This window comes from Penicillium hispanicum (assembly GCF_028827665.1).
Source record: "Penicillium hispanicum strain IBT 35686 chromosome Unknown utg000002l_segment0_segment0, whole genome shotgun sequence".
NCBI classification, from domain to species: Eukaryota; Fungi; Ascomycota; class Eurotiomycetes; order Eurotiales; family Aspergillaceae; genus Penicillium; species Penicillium hispanicum.
Window position 1 is genome coordinate 358,535 of NW_026623194.1, and position 25,143 is coordinate 383,677.

A 25,143-nucleotide genomic window follows, 5' to 3' on the forward strand; every position below is an offset into this window, starting at 1 on the left:
TGACGCCACGTGGCCGTGCCGTCCATGGATCTCCCGTTGTTTAATTATTCTTGTCTCCTTCCAAGCTTTCGTCGAGATCGATCAACAGCCTGAGTTCTTTGACGGGGGATTTGGATTTCACTGCTCGCGACGAGGCAACTCGAGTAAACCCTCCAGGCATCCACGGGCAACATTGCCCGATCTGGACAAGCTCGGCGCACGTCGGATTCCCGATGGGGAAATGGCGCTTGATTCCAGGCATCGACGAGGCTCCTTCAACTGTGCCGAGTGAATATATAAGGCCGTCAGGTCCGTTCAAACACTTCCCACTCGTTATCATTGCAAATGTATTCGCGTCAATCCTCAAAGAGGCGCCGCGTGGGGTCAAAGACCATTCCAGACCTCGTTCCATCGCGCCCCGCAGCCTCGCAGACATCCTGTCCTCTGTTCACAGTCATCCCCGCCGAGATCCGCAATCGCATCTATGCCTTCTCTCTAGAGTCGGAGGATGTATCGAACGAGGACAGTCCTCGTTCGCTGTACCGACGACACGAATTCTACTACCGGCCCGGGTACAAGCAGCCCAAGCGCATCCACACGGCCCTACTCCAGACATGCCAGCAGATCTACAATGAGGCGTCACTGCTTCCACCGGCTGTCAATGAGCACACGTTCTGGTTCTACCGGCCTCCGCCACATGTCAAGAATGCCTCGTCGCCGCTCGAATATTTTCGCAAGATGACTCCGAAGCAGCGGGCCCAAGTACACCATCTCCACTTCTTCACCCAGCAGTTCTTCCTGGATGACCGTCCTTGGTCTTGGGTGTGGGAGGGACTGCAGATGGACGACGGGGGGCGCAGTATGCGTGGGGAGTGCAGGATCGCGCCGAAGAAGATGACCATCACCCTCCGCCACACGGACTGGTGGTTATGGGAGAACAACGATCCATTAGGAATCGATCCCTTCCGACCGAACCGAACGTGCGCGGCTCTAATGGGCGAGGCAGTCGGTCCTCACGCCGCACAGAGGGCATGGGGGAATCAATTCAGCCACATTCCCACCCTGGAGGAACTGGTGATCGAGTTCGAGACCATCATGCGGAAGAGGGACCAGCTGGATGCGATTATACAACAAGCTCGGCACTGGAAGTTCCCTCTGCAGGCGGACAAGTCCTTGTATCTGGTCGCCGAGCCCAGTTCAAAACGCGCATATACTTGGATCGGGGCCAAGGAAGTCGAGTTGAGCAGACAGGCCCATTTTGCTCGTCGGCTGGCCCGTGCTGAGACTGGGTTGGCGTCCCAGCCTGTGCAGAAGCAAGAGTTAGCTCCTGCGGTTCCGACTTTGAAGCCGTTCGACCCTCAATCCTCTTTAAATGGCGGCACTCTCCTTGGCAGTGATCCTACATTTGATCCGAAGACGGACGAAGAGTTTTATGTTGTCTTCCTGACGTGGAGAAAACAGCTAGCCGAAGAATAGGGTTCGTACACCCCTCGAGCGCGAGCCTTGACAGCTCTGTCATCTCCGTAATTCTCCTGCAAGTTCCTCGAGCGATAATTCAGGCATCTTTGATGGGTCCAAGAACGAAGGTCAACTGAAAGTCTCTTGGACGGACGCTCGAGTCAATGAGCAGGGGTAATAGTTCTTTTTAGGGCACCATTAAAGAGGAACAGAGGACCCAAGATCTGCGCTTCTTCTTTCTCCAGTATATTCCTCGCAAAACTGCATTGAAAGCAAGAAGGTGCAGGTTCCCTGCCACCGTAGCGTCCAAGAACCCGAGCGTTAAGGCAAAGGTCGGTCATTAGGCTGTGCTTTGAGGGATACAATCCAATTCTTCCACTCCATCCTGTAACCGGTCGTCTTCGCGAGCGGTGGCTCTCCAGACGAGAGCCTACCTCTATCATGATGGACGAGAATGAGCGATAAGGCCGTCAACGTCCGAGTGGTAGTGAAGAGCTGCCACTAAAGCACAGCCTTCTCACGGGAGCCAAAAGAGTTCCAGCAAAGGCATCACCTCCGATACTCTGCTTGTCTAACTTGGTCAGTCAGTGACGCATTTCTCGGGCACTCCCTAGTCAATCGTGGTCATCACCGCAAGCACTTTTCGATGGATTACTGGTCTTCCTATAACATATGAGTGATGTCCATGCAGAGCGGAAGAGGAATGAGGGTCAATAGTTAAATACCAAAATCGGGCGGCCTCCTGTTCTCTGCACATAGGTGTATGTATAACCATTTCTTCTATCTTGCGTAGATGATTTACCATTCACATTGTCTCCGAGACGTAGTAACTTGAGAGTCGAATATCGCATCACTCTTCCAGTGAAATTAGCTGGCCGCAATGCTACACGGGGGTTTTGATAGGTCCTTTCCCTCCGTCCGATTCCCCTGAAACATCGCCATACATCAGACGCAAGCATGTTCAGAAGTGGATAGCAATACGAGCAGAATGCTAGGCGAGTTGGCTTAGTTCAGCTTGTCTGCTAGTCACCTCGGCGAGATATTAACACAAATCCACGGATACTATTCTAGTCCCCTCAGCCGTGAGGCCACCCCAGTATATGTGATCAGCATAAGCCCTAGAAGTGGGGGTACAAGAGCACAGGGGGATTGCAACGCAGGTACCACAGAGCAGGGACCATCCATGGCAAGACTCGCAATACTACAGGTGTGTTTAGCTAGGTAGTTGTTTCTGGTGGGGTCTTTTATCGGTATTATCATTGATGAATGGATGAATTAATCACTTCGTTCACTCATTCATCATTTCCAATCCGGTGATCCATACTTAAAATGGCAACATGCACCGCTCCAGGCACTTTGACTCTGCAACCTTGTATCTAGATCTCTTCTCCAGCCCCCATCAACACGAGATGTTCCTGATTTTAGCCCCTATAGCTGCGGTACCTTTTCAGCTCAAACTCGCTTTCAGTATTCACTGAATCAAACTCCTGAAGGTTCCTGCCAGCATCAGCAATTCGCCCCAAAAGCAGACTTGGCGATGCTTGGCGAAGCGATGGGTTTCCGCTGTAGTCGGTAGAGTAAGTAGATAAATAGATCTTGTTGTCACTCGAATTCATCTTCGTGTCGCCCTTCACACCAATTGCTCCTATCCATTTACCGCGCGAACAAGTTGCCCGTCATGCGTTTCCTTTGGGCCATTTTTCCAATTCTCCTGACGGCCTCTGCGATACCTGCAGACCTATCGTCTCGGCATCGCCTTGCAGCACGAACCCCTACGAGGACAGCTATAAAAGTAGATGGTCCATCCGACACGGGGCTTGCCAGAAAAGAGGCCAAATCTTGCAAAGCAAAGACCAGAACCACATCAAGCACTCATACCACACCCAAGCCGGTCTGCACAATGCAGGACCCCATTCCCGATGAGGGTCTGAACTATGCTCAATGCGTCTGCGAGCATGATATTACGCTGCCCCTCTTGACAATGACGTCCATCACAGCTGAAACCCAGAGCTGTGACTATACCACCATTCCGACAAGTGGGCATATCACGACAAAGCCACACCTTGGCCCTGCCACAACCAACACGAAGATGTGCCAGGTATGCACGCCGGTGGTCGTCAACGAGGACTCGTGCACCTCCATCAAAGACTGTGTTGTGCAGACCGGAGCAGTGACCGTCCAGGTCGGCAGCTCTTCAGTCAATGTAGGCACCATGACCGGCTCGGCGCTCTACACCGGCGTCTCGAAGGCGCTGGAAGCCTTGTGTCCCACCGTCACGCAGACCGAGAGCTGGACCGCGTGTGAAACGGGGCCCGCAAAAGTGCACGACGTCCCATATATTTACGCCGATTACCTGTCTGAAGGCTCATTGGACGTCAGCGTCGAAACTAGCCAGTACAACGTCACTTCCTTGCGGGACGCCATGATCAAAAGCGCGGCCCTGACGGCGATGCATGGGGCGACAGGAAGTAACTGCCACGACGAGACATACCTTACCCCGGTATACAGAAAACGAGACGATGAATCTCTCTGGACGAGATGGCTGCCGTCCTGGGTCAAACGTGGGGATATTATGCCTCCCACGGAACATAGTGGTGTTCCATTCTGCAACACGGTTGGCTTTGCCGGCGTCAACTACTACAATCCGTGGTGGAGGTTGCAGGATAAGCCCGGATCTACCGACTTCATGGATGTCCATTTCTCATTTGAGAAAGACGGTGGGGGCGATTTCGAGTGTGCATTGCTGGAGGCCGCGGTCGATGCCTTTGCGGTTGTAGCACCGGAGTTTGCTGTGGGAGATATCGAGTTGGGGCAGGCCATTGATCTTTTATGCGAGGAGGGACAGTAGGGACGAGCATCTGCATATATAGCCACTTGTAACAACTACCGTCATAATCGCTAGGTGTAGATTAACACTCGTGACGTTGGTACGGATGAAATATTGTTGCTTCCTATTTTCATTGCCACTGGGTGACTCGGATGTATGACGTTTGACTACTACATGTGCATTCTCGTCTCTAAGACTTCCAGTGAATTTGTCACCTATACTAGGGTCTTCGGCTATAGTGTCAGACTCTGCTTTGGTCACTATGTCATCCACGTCAACCTGTGTCTGTGCCTAGGAATGATAGGGAGATCTAGAACGATAGAAACCCCTTCGAGGCAGGCTAAGATGTTTTATATGTTCGGGGGATTATTGCTTCATAGTTCTGTTTCTATTCCTATGGATATTTGTTCGTTTCGATGTTAGACCTTTGTGTTCAAGACATTCATTCCTAGTTAAAGACATAATAGTATTCCAGATGCCTCACGTTCCCTCATAAGTAAAATAAGATTATATGATTGATAACTCTTAGTATTTTCGTATCGCAAAGACTAAAACTAAACAAGAAAATAGAAAAACAACAGAAGCAGTTCCATAAAAGAGGTGACACCCCGCCACTCTCTCTGAGCATGATTAGACTTTGCCCAACGTATTAGGCTGCATATGTTGACTACCACATGCTCCCTGCCACTTTTCTGGCTAAGGTCAAACCAAGTTGGTAGATTCTGGACTTTCAAAATTCCGAATGTACTCTTTGCTGATATAATGCTGTGTGGTGTTGATAACGATAATACTTTCATGAGCTGTTTAGCAAGAGTCATCTGGTATAGGCGGTGAACATTCTGTCGGCATGATCTTATTTATCCCTGCTTCAAGGTTAGTCTTGCTTCTCATCTCTACTCTTCATGATGGCGACTAATACTAGCCCACAGCCGCTCCGTGATCTGATGCGGTACAATAGCAGTCTTTTTGTCAACCCACTCCTATGGACCCCACGCCATCTCGACTTTGTAGGGTGTCACTTTCAAGACAACGCGGCCAGTGAGGAACGCGACTGCAACGCTGACGAGGATCAAAGAGGCACACCACCAAATGATGCCGAGGAAATTGCAACGAATCTCTTTTATATCAACAAACATCGCTCTCTTGTCAACATACTAGTAGGAGAAGAGCATCCCTTTGCCAGAACACGGTAAGGGGTACAAGCTGGTCCAAGTACATATCTAAGGGACTGACGAGCTTATCGAGCAGGAGAGGATCCTCGTTTTACTTTGCAGGCCGATCTGTCCATAGACCGCGGTACACTGTCTTCCATCGCCATGGAAACCCACAAGAGTATCTTGATCGAGGTTTACCACCCCTGGTGGGCTACTTCCACTACAATCTTGTGAATGGAGATCGTCGAAGGATGTTTGAACCATGCCCAGGCCCCCGAGGTAGTCTCAACTGGATTGGCGCACGTATTCTCGAAAAGAAACTAGCCAAAATCACGCCAAAGGACTGGATCGAAGATCAATATTTTGTGTGTATTTTGCTGGCCCTTGCCCAGGTTCAAGAACATAAGCTGAAGGGGCCAAAGCCGGCATCTTATATTGTCGGTCTTCCCAATTCTCCAACTTCATTCCCCGCGCTAAATTGTCTTTCAGTCCCGTCTTATGGTAACCCATGCCTTGGACGAAGAACGGATGCTTTTCTATGAGGCCGAAATCACTGCTGAGCTTCTGGAGGTGCTCAGCAGCCCCAGCACAGCCACAACATATCGACCGTGGCCCACGATCAGGCGAAAGAAGATTTTTTATAAGCCCTACAATACTTTCGCTGACCGGCTCATGGTTGAATTAGTTGCTCCGGCCTCGTCTTTACACAAGCGCTCAACTGTATCGGACAACATGACAAAGCAACGACTTGAGGATGAAAGCACCAAGACATACAAAAGGAGGCGAACGATGGTTGATCCAGTGAAATCCCACCATGAAAAGAACTTGGACTAAGTAGATACCATAAGTGTTCGTATGTGGGTGTCACATGACCCACACACTTAAGCTTCCTCTCATGTAGATAGATCCTCCATCATCATCATTCATATGCATGGTCATCCTTCCATCGTACAACCTCACTCTCTCAGGTTATGAGCCCTCCTGCTCGTCTTCAGTAGAGTCTCACACCTCTACTGTGCCCCTCGCTTACGCGCGCGCCGGTGACCTCGCCGTCGCTGGTTTTATCTCAACCTCGCTGTCGCTCGGCAGCAGCACTTTTCTGGGCAGTCTTTCGTCCTGCCTACCCCCTACCGTCTCCAGTACACTCACTCACTGCTGATACGCGTCAGCGGAGTCCCTGCAAGGTTTACGGTCCAGTTGGCAACTCCACCAAAACACACACACACACACTCACCTCGGTTGATTCTATATTAACCATCTATCCTATCGTCTTTTCGACGCCAGATTCGAACTCTATACAGTCAGTTCCACCAGAGCACCAAGTTTCAGCTCGATTTATCAATAAATCACCTCGCTATCGCGATTCCCTATAAATCTATTGGCCCGCACCAATCCACACCAGATTTCTATCCAATTAGGGATTTAAGAAGATATAACCTTCCTTACTCAACCAATCAGCTTCTACGCTGCTTCTTCGTCATTATAGGTAAGGAGAAGATCACTGATACTGTGCTAAAGCTCTAAAGAGCTACGAACTGGTATCTATAGATACACACCCTATATATTATACTTAATGCCTAAGACAAAGAACTCTAGTGTATTATTACTAGCTAAAATCAGCCAGTTTACTAGGACCTAGTTGCTATATCATCTTAGGCAGAGATAACTTATTGTATAGCTCTTTAACTTAATAAACCTAAGAACTAAGTCACTATCAACAATTAGTCTAACTAAGTACAGAAGCATATAACTACTCCTAATAAAGAGTATTAGATCTAGCGACCTCTCTAGAACCAAGCTCTTTATCTACTCAATACCACCCTAGACGATAACTTATAATTATTTATCACTAAGTATAACCTTACTACTAAAATATACTAATTGCTAGTCGTTAACTTTAGCACTACTATATCTGACACCTTTCTAACCCACTATAATAAATAGGTCTTATACTATTATTATAGAAACAGTGGTAACCCTACTTAATTTATCACTAAATAGCATTATCTCTTAAATAAACTAGTTAAGACCCTTAGACCTACTTAGTATCCCTTAAAATATTAGCAGTTTAGCTAGTTTATAACTGCTATATATACAGTACTAGAGATAGAACTATAGTTCTAAACCTTTAAACCTAATCTAACAAAACCTAGTTTTATAGAGCGTATATATACTGACTTTCTTAACTATAAGATATATAGGAAGCGCCTAACCACTATATTAGCTACCACTTAGCAACAGAAGTCTAAAAAGAAGGATTTAAAGGACAAAGATAATAAAGAAAAGAAGTTCTACTAATATATATATTATACTCAGAAAGTTAGTTATACTAAGGCTAAATACTCTCTTAATCCTAAAAACACTAAAAAAGATTAATCTACAACCTCTTCACAATAGAATCAGTCTAAGTATAAAGGATATACTGATTATAGATCTTATTAAGGTGATTATTATACTACTATTATATCAATATAGGACCACATTTAAAAGATTAATAACAATAACTTACTATAGCCATTTTAACAATTCCTAAACACTACCTATATATAAATCGCCTATATTTATATACCTATTCTATCTACTAGTAATAGTGATCTAGAAGTTAACTAATAGATACTAGATTCTAGTGTATCTAATTATATAACGCTGTATTGTTTAAATTTCATCAATTTCAATAAACATTATATCCTAGTTTTTATAGCTAATAACACTGTTTAATACACTAAAAGGTATAGCAACATTGCTATCTCTGTTTAAGACTAGCGCTCTAATTACTAAGATAAACTCTCGTCAATCATCCTAAAGAACTACTAATTAGTGCTAGTGATAGTATCTAACCTAATCTCTTACTATAAGCTTTACAACAACGATTATATCCTTTCTATCCTTGGTTTATATACCTTATTAATTAATAAAACATCTAATAAGGTTATAGCCACTAGCTATAAAGAGAATTCTTAGTACTAGATCATAACTAGTCCTAATATATAATTAACCCATCTTATAAGAGCTAACCTACTCATTTATTCAGCATCTATATTAGGTACTAAAAGTCCCAAACCTATCTTAATAGACCTTATATATCACCATATATACTATATTAGTAAGTATAAAGTCTATTATATACTAGAATATATAAACAGAATCATTATTAAAAAGGACTCGGCCTTTACTTATCCTTATCCACTATACCTACTTAGAAAGGGTCACTCACTCCTATTTAGTCAATCTAAGCCTATTCATACCTACCTAGGTGATATAGTTTATATCGATATATAGGGACCTATCAGTATTACTGCCTATAGAGGCTATCACTTCTATATATCCTTTACTAACAATACCTCTCACTTCTACTAGGTCTATCTTCTCCACACAAAAGATAAGATTACACAGTACTTCTATAACCTTAACACCTACTTTAAAACTTAGTTTAGCTATCAAATCAAGTATATACAGAGTAATAATATCTATAAGTATAATTTACTCACCAACTACTGCTAAATATATAGAATTAAATAGGACCCTATACTACCCTATATACTATAGCTAAATAGCGTTATAGAAGTGAAAAATCGCTAGCTTATTAAGCCACTTATTACAGTAATATCTAAATATTAAATTCTAAAATATCTCTAAAGAGAGCTACTACTTAGTATAAACTACACTATAAATAGGTTATAGCACTCAAAGGTAGATATAACACTATATAAAGCCTTCTATAGTAAACAACTAAACCTATCTAATCTACACACACTAGGGTGCTAAGTATAGTATTTTATCCTAAAGGAAAAGTATATAACTAAACTATCTCCTTATATAGCTAAAGGTCGCCTACTAGATTATAACCACAATAGTTCATATTGTATTTATAATATATATTTAAAGAAGATAGTAGTCTCCCGTTATATCATCTTTTAGGAGCTAACCCTATAAGAGCTTTTATACCCTAACTATAATCTAGATACTCTATCTAGATATACTAATCTCTATCTAAAAAAGATAGAAACCCCACTAGATTATAACTGATTAGTAGCTCACCACTATATACCTACCAACTTTATTAACTAAGAGTCCCCTAAACTAGCAATTTATTATATATAGGAACTATCTACTTTAATAGCTATATAACCTACACTATAAACACCAGTTCTAGTTAATTAAACACTTATACCTCTAGGACCTATATATCATTTACCTATTATCCCTAACCCTTATATTCCTATCACCTACACACTACTATCTAAATATACTTACACACTAAATACCACCTTAGAGGAGGAAGTGATACTATAGAAAGAAGTTTTAGATAAAATCCAGCCAATAAAGATTACTACTAAAGAGATAGAACTCTATAACACTAAGATAGAGAGGGGTAATAAACTAGTCCCAGTAATCCTTTTTAAATCACCTAAAGAAGGCCCTTAACGTTCTATATATATTTAGGAATAAATACTCTATCAATAAACTGTATCTATATATATTAAAGATATTATTAATAAAGCTTACTTAATCTTATAATCTGCTAAATTAACTAACTAAGACTTAATTAAAGTTCTAAATTTATAGTATAAAGCTATATACTTACATAAGAAAGCGAAATAGCTAGCTATAGCTAGAAAAGAACTACAATATTAACACCTAAATAGAACCTAGTAAGTTATTAACTAAGTCTATAGAAAGAAGACTTTTTCTCTTTAATAGATATTTAAGATTAAAACTAACAGTACCTATAAAGCATACTTAGTAATATATAGCTTCAAACAGATACCACTAGACTATAACAAGATCTATTTAGTCACTACTAAACCTACTTTAATAAAAATCTTTATAGCTATCGCTATAGTATTAAACTAAAAGATTTATCATATAGACTATATCACTGTATTTCTCAACGCTAAACTAAAAGAAGAGATTTACATTAATCTACCTAAACTAAAGTAGGAAGACCATTCTAGCAAAATAGGACAGCTAATCAAGACCCTTTATAGATTAAAATAATCTCCTTAAAAATAGTATAATCTAATTTCTAGTATCTTAATCACACTTAGTTTTACACACTTCTAATCTGATAACTTAGTCTTCAGTCTTCACACAACTAATTATTATATCTATATACTTATCTTTATAGACGATATACTAATTCTATTACTAACTGATTTAGATATTAACTAGGTAAAAATTAGTCTTACTTATCACTTTAACTTAACTAATAATAAACGTATTAAACAGTTTACCAGTATTAATATCAATTTCAGAGCTAACAGATCAATTTATCTCTATTAAGCATCCTATACAGATAAGATTCTAGTATATTTTAGTATAACGACCTATAAACTAGTGCTAACTCCCTTTATCAATAAAAATATCCTATAACCTTCTCAATCAACAGCTTCCAGTAACGATATTAACCTATATAAAAAGATAGTTAGATTATTTATATAGCTGATAGTCTCAATAAAACCAGATATTGCCTATACTATCACTAAACTCGCACAGTATACATACAATCCCTCTTAGGACTATCTAACTGCTCTTCACTATATCTTTTAATATCTTTCCAGCACTAAGACCCTAGAGATCACTTACTATCCTATATTAATTAATAGCTTATTTAGCTACTATAACGCTAACTAGATAGGATAACACTCTAAGGACTATATATCAACCTCCAGCTATATCTTTAAGCTCGCTAATAGCCCTATTACTTAGGCATCGAAGAAATAGACTGTAGTTGCACTAAGCAGCACAAAAGCTAAATACGTCGTAGTATCACTTTCTTATCAGGAAGTGATATAGATTCAACAGTTCCTTAATAAGATAGGACTCTCTAAACTAACACCACAACCTACGCCTATCTATAGAGATAATAAGGGATATCTTGATTTAACCAGGAATCCTAAATTCTATCAGCGTACACATCACATCACTATTAAATAGCATTATATGCGCGACGAGGTGCGCAAGCTTATCTGCACGTTCCAACAGGTCTCCTCGGTTAAACAGGTCGCCGATAGTTTAACCAAACCGCTTAAACGGACTAAACATAACCGTTTTATCAGCTTACTGGGTCTCACGACCTAAACTGCGCTTTCCTGCGTTGATTCCTGGCCTCTGATTGGCCAGATCAAATTGCATACTCGATGGACGTCGATATCATCTGTATCTACAGCTCGGTAGCTAGGGGGGTGTTCGTATGTGGGTGTCACATGACCCACACACTTAAACTTCCTCTCATGTAGATAGATCCTCCATCATCATCATTCATATGCATGGTCATCCTTCCATCGTACAACCTCACTCTCTCAATAAGGAATAATTCATCATAACACTTGAAGCCTTATATCCTTTGGCATCTGAAATTTAAGCTGTGTCAGTAAAGGGTCCATTGATCTGCCAACTATCAGCAGTCAATTATATTCTTCCAGATTTAGGGCGCGCTCGGAGCAAAATGAACACCCCTTCCAATGATGCCAAACGCTGCAGCGTGACACATGACCAACCGATTTGATAGATAGATAGCTCTCCCCCTCCTCCTAGCTCGATTCGGTTCTTCCAGATAGCATCAAATTGAGCATTTCATAGGCAGTCCGACGTGTCTCTCCTGCTTAGAGCCATTGGCAGCTCGACTATGGCGATGTGCAGATTCCAAGAGACCAGTTGTTTCAGAGGAGAACATATGGGCCAACGATGATGCACTCCCATTCAGCTAAAAGGGCCAGTGCGGGTGTCGCGCGACAGAGTGTGATTCTCACCCGGCTTCACGCCCTTTCTAGTACATACGACCACAGGGTGTGGAGAACAGGGCTTCCCGTCCGCTCAGCCGTACTTAAGCCACACGCCGGCAGGTTAGTAGTATGGTGGGTGACCACATGCGAATCCCTGCTGTTGTATGTTTTTAGTCTTCACTTTTTATACTGTTTTTGCTTGCTGCTTAGATCCGTTGACTAGGTAACCTATGAGGTCGGGAAACAGATAAGCTGGAAACCAGCATTATTTAAGAGAAAATCTAGAGAAGTAAGTCAGATCTCGATTGAGTCCTAGATGAGATTGTACACCAAGAAAACAGAAAAGAAAGTCTACGTCGAGGTGACGACGAAGCAAAAGCCAAGACTGGATACACTAGGGAAAGAGGAAGGAAGAAGAAAAAGTGTATCAGGACCTATGCTGTATAGTAGGTCTGAGGCGTTTTGAATAAGGATTAGAGTGAAGGAAACTAATGGCTTGATTGTATGGGTAAACTAATTGCTGAGGTCTCTGTATACACTGCGGGTGTAAATCCCTACGCGGTACATCGAACCTTATAGACCATATATACAGTCCCTTCGAGGCTGGGGACTATAGAATATGCTAGTAGAACTATTTGAATAAAAAAAAAATCGCAAACTACTCTAGTAGGGGAAATTGACCCTGGCTGCTGTATGAAAGACGGCAATTTTAGCAACTCCGTCATACCAGATGTTGAGTGATTATTGGTATGGTTAGACTATGGAGGAGTTTGTTTCAATATAGTGATGTAAAGCTAGTCCGAGCTGTATGGGATTATGTTTAACCAGCTCTATCCTAACTTATCGGTGGTAAGGGGAATATTGCGGAAGATGAGAACTAGAATCGGTCTATAAACTGTAAGTGTAGATAGCTGCGTCCACCTTGTCTCTCTTTTTCTTCCTTCCTCTTCCCCCCAGTGCATCCAGTCTTTGCTTTGCTTCGTCCTCGACATAGACGACTTTTTTTTTCATTTCCTGGCCGTACAATCTCTCGAGCTCTAAGTTCTCTAAGTTTTCTCTTGAATAATACCCGGTTCCAGCGTTTATCCCAACATCAGGGACCAAGCTATGTAGCTCCAATGAGCTATTTATTCTAAGCAGCAAGCAAAAACGAATTAAAAATTAAAAACAAAACATACAACAGCGAGGATTCGCATGTGGTCACCCACCATACTACTAACTCGCCGGCGTGTGGCTTAAGTACGGCTGAGCGGACGGGAAGCCCTGTTCTCCACACCCTGTGGTCGTATGTGATAGAGGGAGGATTGAAGGGATTTAGATACGCTTTGGATATCGCATATACTGACAATTCTCGCCACTGCAACGGGGGTTCCGTCTCGACTACGCATAAGAGTGAGGGCCGTGAGAAGCGAGATAGCAAGAAATGACTAGAGAGCTCTGCTACCTTCCTAGCCTACTCATACCGAATCACATTGTCCGGTGATCTACTATGGTACGGGTAAGATATATATCCTCTGAGCAGGGCGGCCCACTTGTCAAAATCATCGCGATAGATGGGTGATCGTAAATTCCTCCGACGAAGACATTGTTGACAGTGATAATGGCCGCCTTGGTAGTCTGGAAGTATTGAGTTGGATCTGCGAGTGGCTTTGAAAATTACGATCAGTTATGCGAGACCTAAGAGCTGTGATGATTGATGGTGAGGTGCTGTGACTAACAATCGTCGGCTCTCCCGAGGTCGGCCTATTGACATGCAATAGTGGAGCACTCAAGGAAATATTCGTAAATAGGTTCGGTAGGAGAGGATAAATTATCCTTTGCCTCGGACTGCTATCGTGTGGATGGTCCATCCATTTCTGAATGAATGCATCGGTCGGAAGTCGGTCTGAGTCACCGCGTACACTTCCCACAGGGATTTTCTTGACAGTATATCGAGCAAAAGCGTTGGCACCTTTTGCAAACACTATTTCCCAAGCCGTGTCATATATTGCCACACACATGCCTTAATTTGCCTGGAAATATTCACCAGGAAAATATATTTACCGTGCTGATATGGCCGCAACAAAAGAAAGGATCTCTGCAGGTACCGCGGTCGGACCTTGATTGGTATACATAGAAAGGCAATGATATGCAAGTCCCCGCAGAATACAGGATCAACGCACATCTCAGGGGTTGGAATATAGTACTCGGCCATTTGCTCCAGGCCGCACTCTGTGGAACAATAAAAGCATCCACGGGCATACTTACACTTCCCCGGTTGACATACAAGGTAGGGCGAAGCGGGCTCAGCATCCTAGGTACGTATTTATTTTTCCTGGCCACAAGCAAGACACTTTCCTAGCTAGCGACTTCAAAATGATGTGGAATGACTAAGATGGCATTCCAGTATTAATCCTGGGACAGCGAAGAATATATCTATACATAGTTGTTTGTTATTTTCAGTCGGATGGATGGCGGAATGACTGCTTCTAGTTAGACCGTTGAGGCAGGACAGCAGACCCTGTTCGGGCTCTTTGCATGAGTCAAGGCATCTCCGATGGAAAAGAATTAAGATGGTTTCAGAGAATCTTGCAAAGGAGTGAACCACCCAGCCATGCCTACATGTATGCGAAAATAGTCAACCTGGGTGGTCCCACTGGTTATCTATGTCGTTCCACCAATCAGACAGCGAGCCACTCACCACCGGGTCTATCCTTATCCTTGGCGTTTAAAGTCAATTTAAAGCCCAAAGATATCGGAGTCGATGCGGTCGCAAAGCCACTGATCAACAGTTGGCCAAACTGGAATCCCATAAATAGATAGTCCACGACAACCTCCCCGATGAATCGCAAATGCGCTAGGTCGGTCGTATCAGAACGTCGTTCTATATTCATCTTCTTCACGGTGGAACCTTGAGGCCCGCTGACGTACATCTATTGCGCAGCGCTGCGGGCGAGTCCATCTTCGTCTCGTCCATCCACGGCCCACGACGTATTCCAATCAAGCTACCAAGGAAATCTTCGCTTTGTTCGCTCAGAATGGACAAGGGCCTTTTTGGTGTCTTTTCATATCTGCCCTGCCCGGCGCCGGTCTTGGATCTGGTGGAGGGAGTCACGTCAGTGGCCCGAGCCTCGCTCTAATACCGATCGCCCGATCCCCGGCATCTTTCCACGTCAGTTTTAGTGTCATTCTTGGGCTTGAACTTATAACCCGGCAGTCCTGCCTGGGTTCTCTGCTCTGATCATCGCTGCCACCATGGAGACTCCCCCGCCGGGAATCACGCCTCCCCCCCAGTTCACCGACGACTATTTCTCCTCGCATGCGCGGAAAAACAGCTCTCAGTCCGATCTGCCCTTTGACGTGAGTCGCTCTCGCAGAAGACCAAGAATCGCGTGTGAGACGTGGATATCAATACTGATCTACGCACAGCCCCGTCGGTCGCTCGTCCCAGGCCTTCGTCGCCATCCCACGCGCAAAATCAAGCTGGTGCAGGGCTACGTGCTCAGCGCAGACTACCCAGTGCCCAGTGCCATCCAGAATGCCGTGCAGAAGAAGTACCGCGAGTCGGACGAGTACGACGAAGAATTCTCCCAGCTGCGTTGTGAGTATCTCGGGTGCAATCGTGAATTGCCACCATCACCGAGCTCGACTAACTCCAGCAGACACGGCCGCGACGTGCGACCCGGATGAATTCGTCATGCGGAATGGCTACAACCTGCGCCCCGTCATGTACAGCCGGCATACCGAATTGCTGATCGCCGTCACTTGCCGAAGTGAGAATAAGGTGCTCACGACGCGCACCCTCCACGGCGTGATGCAGAACATCCGCGACATTACCAATCTCAAAAAGTCCGAGTTCTGGAACCAGGGAGGTCCGGCATGGCAGAAGATTGTGGTCTGCTTAGTCTTTGATGGTATTGATCCCTGCGATAAGAACACCCTCGATGTGTTGGCGACGATCGGCGTCTACCAGGACGGCGTCATGAAGCGATCAGTGGATGGCAGAGAAACAATTGCGCATATCGTAAGCTACCTGGACGGTCTTCTCATGCATCAACTGACAAAAAAGTAGTTCGAGTATACCACTCAGCTCTCCGTCACGCCGAACCAGGATCTCATTCGTCCTCAAGGGGACGAATCTACTAACCTTCCACCGGTCCAGATGATCCTCTGCTTGAAGCAGACGAGCAGCAACAAAATCAACTCACACCGCTGGATTTTCAACGGGTTCTGCCGTATGTTGAATCCGGAGGTGGTGATTCTCCTCGACGCCGGTACAAAGCCTTGCAAGGAATCTTTCCTGGCGCTATGGCAGTCATTTTTCAACGATCGGCATCTCGGCGCAGCTTGCGGCGAAGTCCACGCTATTCAGAATAAAAGAAACATTCTCAATCCTTTTGTCGCCGCCCAGAACTTTGACCTGAAGAAGGCCAATATCCTGGAAAAGCCCTTGGACAGTATATTCGGACATGTCTCTCTCGGCGCGTTTTCAGCCTACCGATATCGAGCAATCATGGGCCGACCGCTGGACCAATATTTTAATGGCGACTTGACTCTCTCGAAAAAGCTTGGCCGGAAGGGGTTCGAAGGAATGAACATCTTCAAGAAGAACATGTTCTTTGCCGGCGATCGCATCTTGTCGTTTGAATTAGTAGCCAAGGCCGGGTTCAAGTGGCACTTGGCTTTTGTGAAAGGATCCAAGGGCGAGATTGAAGTCCCGAAAGACTTTGCGGAATTTATCAACCGGCAACGGCAGTGGCTGAACGGTTCTCTCGCCGCCAACCTATACACCTTTATCCACTTTGGCCGGCTGTACCAGAGTGGTCATAATGTGCTTCATCTGGCCGCTCTCCATCTCCAAATGATCTATAAGTTTGCGCAGCTTATATTGTCATGGTTCTCACTTGGTACGGTACCTGATATTGGCTTCTCTCTCTTGACCGAGTCGTGCTGATGCCTGGAAGCTACGTTTTGGATAATTACCTCCGTCATCATGGATCTTGTGGGCACACCCAGCGACGCGAATAATGACCGGGGCTGGCCATTCGGGAACGAAGCCTCTCCAATCGTGAACGATTTCCTAAAATACGGCTATGTGCTCTTATTAGCGTTGCAGTTCATTCTCTCCCTGGGCAACCGCCCCAAAGGGTAAGTGTCCACAACTCAGTTTGCAATTTGCAGATTACACTGACGCTCTATGATTCAAAGTTCTCGCCTGGCCTATTTATTCTCATTCTTATACTTCCCGGTCATTCAAATATACACTGCTGTCCTCGCGTTCTATCTTGTAAGTCAGGCGACAACGAAAGTCACATTCAATCTCGTCCTCCACGAAGACGCGATGCTGTCAGCGCCATGGAACAAACTCGGCTCGAGCATGATTCTCATCACTCTCGTTGCTACATACGGGGCGCATTTCATCGCCAGTCTTCTATACATGGAACCGACGCATCTCTTAACATCTACATGGGCCTACTTTTCAGGGACAACGTGCTCGTCCAATATCCTGATGGTCTACGCCTTCTGTAACTGGCACGATGTGTCGATCGGCACCAAAGTGGCAGATAAAAGCGAGGCTCTACCAGAGGCACAGACGAAGAAGGACGCCAAGTCGAAATTCATCGAAGAGGTGGAGAGGCCGCAGGTGGATATTGACAGTCTGTTCGAAGTCACCGTCAAGCGAGCCCTGGCAGCGTTTGAACCGCCCGTCGAGTCCGAGAACAAGGATCCTGATGACCTATATAAGGCGTTCCGGACCTACTTGGTGCTTCTGTGGGTCTTCAGCAACCTCATCATGGTGCTTTGTATCATGAGCACCGGCATTGATCGGTTTTGCTTCGCGGTAAGTTTTACAAGCGCCATGTTATGTCCACGGGCGGGAAGCTAACTGTTGTGAATAGCTTGGTCCTAATTCCCGGATATGGAACTATCTGCTGGCGGTGATGTGGTCGACGGTCGGTTTGTCACTGTTTCGCTTTGTGGGTTCGCTCTGGTTCTTGGCGAAGACTGCGGTTTTTTGTTGTGTTTCACGACGATAGAGTTATGCCCTTGGATTATGTATTGGATTATGATCAGCGTTTATTTCATCACCATTCACTGGAGTTATCGGATTCGAGAAGAGAGATGACCAGGGGATGCCGATCTCTACTCATATTTGCCAACCTAGGCCATTCATTATTATTATTGACTGTAGAACTACTTTAAGCTGAACCAAATCGAGAGGAAAACAAAACAAAAACATACAACAGCGAGGATTCGCATGTGGTCACCCACCATACTACTAACTCGCCGGCGTGTGGCTTAAGTACGGCTGAGCGGACGGGAAGCCCTGTTCTCCACACCCTGTGGTCGTATGTGATAGAAGAGGAATTGAAGGGGAATATATAGGAAAACTATATTCACGGTTACCATACTCGTGGTTTCTGTAAAGGCGTATGTGTGCCAATACCCACTCTGTGGTATTTACAATGGTACCTGGTATCTTGCACACTGTTTCCCCCGTCAATTTCCAAGCTACACTTGAGTGTATATTTTCCTATATATTCTCCTTCCACGCCCTTTCTAATACATACGACCACAGGGTGTGGAGAACAGGGCTTCCCGTCCGCTCAGCCGTACTTAAGCCACACGCCGGCGAGTTAGTAGTATGGTGGGTGACCACATGCGAATCCTCGCTGTTGTATGTTTTGTTTTTTATTTTTGTTCTGTCCATTTTACAGGTGTGGTGGTGATGGTCGACAGAAAATGGGTCAAACCAAGCAGAATACTCGGCCGACGTGCCCTTTTCATGACTATTTGTGAATTTATACCAGAGAATATACATAGGTATGATCGGTCCAGTGATCATCTAATTTCAACTATTGGCTCTTCTCCTCGAAGCTTCCTCCATTGGTTGGTCGAACGGAGCAATTCCTCACATCCATCAAGCAACCAGCCCCATTTCCCCACGAACCCGATAGTGCATTCCCATGAATTGATATCCCAGGGCTCGCCCCACACAATTAGACCATTGCGATCCGCATTGTGCATATTGTGATTCTGAAACAGAGTTCCCAGCATGTCGCGGCATAATTCCCCCGTGGTCCAGAGGCTATCCCCGGCCCTGATGACATTGTCCCGTAGCCGGGCCAGAGGCAAAAAGTCAATGGTGGGTTCATGGGGAACGGTGAGTTGCAGGGGTGTCGGAAGGAGGGAGCTCGGGGTCTGAAAAGGTAGAGGCAGAGACAAAATATAGTTCTCGGTGCGTGGGCATGCAGAAAAGACATGGGAGCGTGACATGCTGACACTGTTTGCCACGATGGCGCGATAGACATTGAAGTGGATTAATGACAGCAGGTGGTCGACGGTGAGTGGGAAGGGGCAGATGCATTTTCCTAGAGGCGCTGGAGCCTTGTTGGCTGGCACCAACACTCCGAATGAAGCATCGCAACCAGCCGAGATTCGCAGGCTTGGCTCAGCTGGAGGCTGGTGCTTCGCAAGACATCTCCTTCGGAGTTCTACTTGGATTTAATCCCGAGACAATACACTATCGATAACGAGACTTACTATACGCCCTCTGGTTCAGCCTGTTCTGCCGCCGGCGTCTCTCGCGGGAATCGCCGATGCCTTTCCAGTCATCAGCTGGATGAGTCTTGGGTGGTCAGCCTTGAAACCTGGGAGTGGATGAATCGATTTCAGTCACGGTAACATACAGCTGGCCTGAGTACTGAATTACATTCGAGCAGCTCCATTCCAACTTGTCGGTGGTAAACGGGACGTTGCGGAAGGTGAGATCTGGGAGATCGAACGAGGCGTGATACGACTGAGCCGCATCGGGAATAGCCTCATGTGCCTCGCTTACCCGCTAGGGAGAAAGCGGGTTAGCTCCGTTTCTATATCTTGCCTCCTTTCTGGCCGTGATTCCCCCATGTGAGGCTATAAAGCAGCTCAGCAGCCTGCCGAGGGAATCATTCTGATCAAGTTTCTCATCCTTTAATCCAATGAAATCTGTTTTGATCACCGGTTGTAGCGAGGGCGGAATTGGGTCTGCCCTCGCGCGCGAATTCCAGAAGAAAGGTTTCTTGGTCTTTGCCACGGCAAGATCAATTTCCAAGATGGCTGATTTGCAGAAAATTCCAAATATCCGGCTACTGCAGCTGGATGTGACTTCACCATTTGATATTCACTCGGTCGTCAAGGCTGTCCAAGACGCGACGGGTGGCAAGTTGGATGTGTTGGTCAACAACTCCGGACAACAGTGTGTTGTGCCCTGCCTGGAAATGAACCGACAAGATGCCCAGAGAATATTTGGCGTCAATTTCTGGGCTGTGTTTGATCTGATCCAAGCCTTTGCCCCGTGCTTGATGGCGGCGAAGGGAACAATAGTCAACATCTCATCAATCAGCGGTTACCTCCACACACCCTTCATGAGTCTGTCTGCTCTTCATTAATTACTGTTGATGGTCATATCAATGTGACTGACACAATGGGGCTTGAGCAGGTGTTTACAACGCGTCGAAAGCTGCACTCACCATGTTCGGCGAAACCTTGCGCTTGGAAATGCTTCCTCTGGGAATCCAGGTCTTGACTGTGATCACCGGCGCGATCGACACAAATATCATGAAAAACGGCTCGGTGCCTATCTTACAACCATCACTGCCATACTCAAAGGCACAGGCAAAAATAGCCATGCTAGCTTCCGGGACTGACGGTGTGAAGCGAATGAAGAGCGAGGAATTTGCGGAGAAAGTGGTTCACGATGTGCTTCATGGAGCAGGCACCGGGAAGGTGTGGCGAGGCGCATCAGCCTCGATGACTCGCGTGGTATCGCTTTTTATGCCTTCTTGGATTCTGGTAAGTCATCGCTATTTCTGAAAGTGGCTACCACCAGACTGACATTGGTAGGACACCATTCTCTTAAAAACTACTGGGCTCGCAACTCTCCTATAGGCTTTGCCCCTCTTCTTTGGTGGCAGATAATATCAGTGGTTGTGAATAATTTTTTGCGCAAATAAATTATCGAAAGGGACCTATACTCGCAACTTGATGCAATGGAAATGCTATATCTTCCGTGATTTGGCCCCATCGCAACCGACAGCTAACTAGAAATGGGAGTCTGCTCGGCCAAGTGGGCCTCGGGCGCGAGACTAAAAGTCGTTCAAACTCTATAGCCACCTTGAATGGAAAAGGACGTCTATATATTCTGGGTCTTCTCGTGGGCAGCGATGGAAATTAAAAATCCCTCGGTCTTCGGAATTGTTCTCCCTCTAGTTGCCCCTGCTGCTGCCCTCCATGACATCCGACAAACCTACCATTCTGCTCATTCCAGGTGCCTGGCACCAAGGAGAGACTTTCGCGCCTGTGGCAAACATACTTCGAGCGCAAGGATACCAGGCAGAGACCATTACGTTGCCTTCTGCTGGCGGGCCAGCGTCGACAACCGCCTATGACGACGCGGAGCACATTCAAAAAAAGTATCTCAATGACTTCGTCGCCCAGGGCAAGGAGATTGTTATTGTGATGCACTCATACGCCGGAGTCCCAGGCACTGAGAGTGTCAAGGGCTTCGCACGCAAAGACCAGGCTGCGCAAGGAAGAAGGGGCGGCGTCGTCGGTCTTATATACCAATCGGCTTTCTTGGTTCCTGTGGGAGCGAGTGTCCAGTCATTCTTGCCTGGTGGATTGGATCGTTTCATGAAATTGGAGGTGAGTTATAATAGCTACGTATCTTGTATCTATTGGGCTCCGGGAAAGAAATATGCCGATAGCACAGCGTTAACACGTCTTACAGAGCGACATGATGTATCCCCAAAACCCTAGAGACAAGTTTTACAACGATCTTGACGATGAAACTGCTTCGAAGTACCTGGCCGCCATCGTGCCCCATGCCCCAGAAGCCATGCGGACTCCCTTGACCTATGCGGCTTATCGCGATGTGCCTAGCAACTATATCTTCAGTACTCGGGATGCAGGTTTCCCACTTGCTGCGCAGCAGAAGATTGCTACTATTCCCGGACAAGCGGTCGTTCGCACGTACTCTATTGACGCAGGGCATTTTGCCATGTTGAGCCAGCCACAAGCTGTAGCTGAAGTGATTCACGATGTTGCGACTAGGGCAACTGCTGTTTGATCTTTGAGATATTCTTAATGCAAAGCCCTTCGATACTTTTTACCTTTCTGACTCTGTTGCATTATGCTTCGCTTGGATAAACAGAACCTGTAGAAAACATGAGTTCTAACAATTTACGCAAAGGGCAAGATTATGTAGGTATCATTCTGATATTCCCCCGACCGAGCACACTCTTATACTCCCTACTCCTAGCCGGGTTGCCTTCTTTTGTTGGCTAATAACGGACACCTTAGTCGTAAGGCAGCCCACAGACATGGTGTAGATAGTCTGAGTCTGTAGACCTCTTTTTCTCTCTCCCCTTCCAGTGCACCTAGTTTCTCTGCTTTCTGCCCTGGCCCTCAGTTCAGCGCAGACCTCATTTCTCTCACCACAATCATCTTTTTCTTCACCATCAAGGCGAGGAAGTATAAGGCTTTCTACGGTGGCTACGCCTGGTCCTGCAATAGAATCCCGAGGACCGACCGACCGTAATACCGTTTTTGATGGACCCAAGGATAATAAAGGGGCTCGAAATTAGGAAGAAGAATAGCCAGTAGTTTGGGAAGGCATCTCGGTTCCTGAGAGATGTCCTCAGCGAGTTTTCATTGTTCCTACAACTCCCCTCGGCCTACATCACCGATACCATAGTTTTCAGTCTAAAGCTTTTAGTTCTCACGCCCAATGAGTTTCCCCGAGTCTCCTTATCTTCAGGACTGGTATTGATGGCAGATGCCTTGGATGACTGTCCTCCCAATCGTGAAAATGGCTTGCGCATTCTCTCGCTCGGAAATTCTCGATTACGATTGATTTTCAAATCCTCTTCGCGCGCATCGAAATCCACTATTTGAGCTTTCCCTCGACGCCATATCAGCCCACCCCAAAAACCTTTGACCCCATCGTGGGAAATATTTGGGACCACCGATCCCTCCAAGAGTCCGCCTAGCGATTCTTTGTTTTCAGCGATGAGCGGCATACTGGAACTTTCTGTTGGTTTCCGAGGTACCCGATTCCTGGATTTCTTTGTCTTGTCATCCTCGCGAGCAAGACTTTTAGTCCGAGCCCAGCCCTCTTTCTACGGGAACAAGGTTTCTGTCCAATTTCCGGCGACAAGATATTCTTATTTTTTTTTCTAGAACGACCTCTCGATCAGCCCATTTTCCCTAGATCTGCTCAGCATGGCACCCAAACGAAGCAAGGGTAAGGGTAAAAACAAGAGATTCGGGCCGTATTCAGGCAAGAAAAAAGCATCCAGAGCTCCCAGTCCAAAACCGCCGACATTCGAGGAGTTGGATCTGGATGTCTCCTATGTGGGTAAAATTACCATTCCGGCAGTGAACCGACGCCCCAAGCAAGTATGGGTGACCAACAAGAACAAACCCATCACCCATATGAATGATGTACCCTCAGGGTGGAATACGGAGGAGCCAGACCTCGATCCGCTGTGAGTATTGGCATAGTCACAACTATAGTCATGCTTGCTCTGAGTTAACCCCGGGGACACAGTGACTACGATGCCCAGCTTGCCAGGTGCGATGAACGGATTCAAGAAGAGATCATGCCTGCAATCTTCGAGTGGAAGAAGAAGCAGATCGAGACTGAGAAAGCCACGCATGAGTAAGGTGTTCCCACGGAATAGTGTCTCGGCCTCTGGTGACCCCGACTGATAGAAGCCACTTCTAGCGAAATGATGAAGAACTCAGGGGGGCGCAGCCAAGCTGTTGTCAGCCGCCTGAAGGTCTTGGGCCGCATCATCGGAGATCTCCAACAGGAAGACGAAGATGGGCAGCTTGTGAATGCAACCGCAATCAAGGCGGCATATGAAGATGGAAGCTTGGATTGGAACACCGGCCTTGTAACGTACTGGTCGAAGGGAGAAAGGATCTCGGAACCGCGTCCCTTTGACTCGGAGGAGTTTATGGTGATCAACAAGAAATACGGCGGGACCGAGTCTTTCTGGGTGGAAGGGGTGCGTACTATTGACGATATTCCTGTTGGGTGAGAATTGACGAGATATGTAGCTTCAAGGACCTGGGCCCGTTAAACAAATGGTGGTCCAATCGCAAGTTGGCCGCATGAAGCCTGATGCGACCGACTTCGGTGTCGTGGTACTTTGATCCTCTGCCCTATATTCAATCGCCGAGTCTGACTGCTTTTCTAGATGTCCTTCGCTCTCCGCATTCCGGGCTCAACCAATTATTGTGAATTCCCCTTCCAAGATGACACGGGCTCTAGTGTGATGACCATATACCAAGAAGATCTAGATCTTCTCAAAAACCTGCACTTCATACACACCAAAACCAAACTGGATCCTCCATTGTGTGGCATGGTGACAGTTTATGGCTACGATGGACAGGACCTGACTGAGAAAAACATCCTCATCGAGGTCAACCTTATGGATACCTCTGGACAGGAAATGTCAACGTGGGACCGAGTAGAGTGTATAGTGAGAAGGGGCAGCGTGGTAACCGAGAAGATCCCTAGGCTCAATGGACCATGGCTCCGATACAAATTGTATACGGGGACTGCTCCGTGGGATGGAACTCCACGGACTCCGGGTGTTGCGCCGGTTGAGAATAGTCTGTATGTTTACTCTGCAAAGAGTGGACTCCAGTCTATGCCAACCATTGTGGATTTGCTACACAATGCAAAACCACCACCATTACTTTAGGAGGAGGATAGAATGCTTGATACAGCTTACGGTCCTATCCGGCAGGCTATACATATGACTCGGGATGCGGGAGACTGAAGACGTGCACAACACGCTATGCCATACTGGAACCTCGCAAGAGACTTACCAGAAAGGCCAATTGTGCTGGCGCGGGTTCTTTGAAAATGACACAGCACCGGGGTGAAGAGCGGGTTTCCTGTGTTTGTTCTGAGATCGGGGCCCACCTAAATTGCCAGATTCAGGGGCCTATTCAAATTCTCATGTTG

The 25,143-nt window shown here is 45.9% G+C and overlaps 7 protein-coding genes across 7 annotated transcripts; all 7 read left to right on the forward strand.

Moving 5' to 3' along the window:
* Positions 1-324: 324 nt before the first annotated feature.
* N7459_001922 (uncharacterized protein) lies at positions 325-1,455 on the forward strand (the record flags this gene model as incomplete). The annotated part of the gene is made up of 1 exon (XM_056941107.1): positions 325-1,455. The coding sequence occupies one exon, from the start codon at positions 325-327 to the stop codon at positions 1,453-1,455; it is 1,131 nt and encodes a 376-aa protein (XP_056802962.1).
* A 1,882-nt stretch (positions 1,456-3,337) lies between these two features.
* N7459_001923 (uncharacterized protein) lies at positions 3,338-4,285 on the forward strand (the record flags this gene model as incomplete). The annotated part of the gene is made up of 1 exon (XM_056941108.1): positions 3,338-4,285. One exon carries the CDS (start codon positions 3,338-3,340, stop codon positions 4,283-4,285), a length of 948 nt encoding a protein of 315 aa, XP_056802963.1.
* A 1,384-nt stretch (positions 4,286-5,669) lies between these two features.
* N7459_001924 (uncharacterized protein) lies at positions 5,670-6,210 on the forward strand (the record flags this gene model as incomplete). The annotated part of the gene is made up of 2 exons (XM_056941109.1): positions 5,670-5,855; positions 5,908-6,210. Coding segments are annotated over 2 exons (489 nt in total), but the record flags the coding sequence as incomplete, so codon positions are not given.
* Positions 6,211-15,377: 9,167 nt separating this feature from the next.
* Positions 15,378-18,160, forward strand: N7459_001925 (Chitin synthase C; the record flags this gene model as incomplete). The annotated part of the gene is made up of 6 exons (XM_056941110.1): positions 15,378-15,723; positions 15,785-16,146; positions 16,195-17,029; positions 17,087-17,270; positions 17,331-17,964; positions 18,023-18,160. 6 exons carry the CDS (start codon positions 15,378-15,380, stop codon positions 18,158-18,160), a joined length of 2,499 nt encoding a protein of 832 aa, XP_056802965.1.
* A 1,941-nt stretch (positions 18,161-20,101) lies between these two features.
* N7459_001926 (SDR family oxidoreductase) lies at positions 20,102-21,080 on the forward strand (the record flags this gene model as incomplete). Its single annotated transcript, XM_056941111.1, has 3 exons — positions 20,102-20,531; positions 20,602-20,954; positions 21,051-21,080. 3 exons carry the CDS (start codon positions 20,102-20,104, stop codon positions 21,078-21,080), a joined length of 813 nt encoding a protein of 270 aa, XP_056802966.1.
* Positions 21,081-21,392: 312 nt separating this feature from the next.
* Positions 21,393-22,230, forward strand: N7459_001927 (alpha/beta hydrolase; the record flags this gene model as incomplete). Its single annotated transcript, XM_056941112.1, has 2 exons — positions 21,393-21,806; positions 21,892-22,230. 2 exons carry the CDS (start codon positions 21,393-21,395, stop codon positions 22,228-22,230), a joined length of 753 nt encoding a protein of 250 aa, XP_056802967.1.
* Positions 22,231-23,384: 1,154 nt separating this feature from the next.
* On the forward strand, positions 23,385-24,877 carry N7459_001928 (uncharacterized protein; the record flags this gene model as incomplete). Its single annotated transcript, XM_056941113.1, has 5 exons — positions 23,385-23,650; positions 23,713-23,823; positions 23,890-24,175; positions 24,228-24,314; positions 24,368-24,877. 5 exons carry the CDS (start codon positions 23,385-23,387, stop codon positions 24,875-24,877), a joined length of 1,260 nt encoding a protein of 419 aa, XP_056802968.1.
* Between the last annotated feature and the right edge of the window lie 266 nt (positions 24,878-25,143).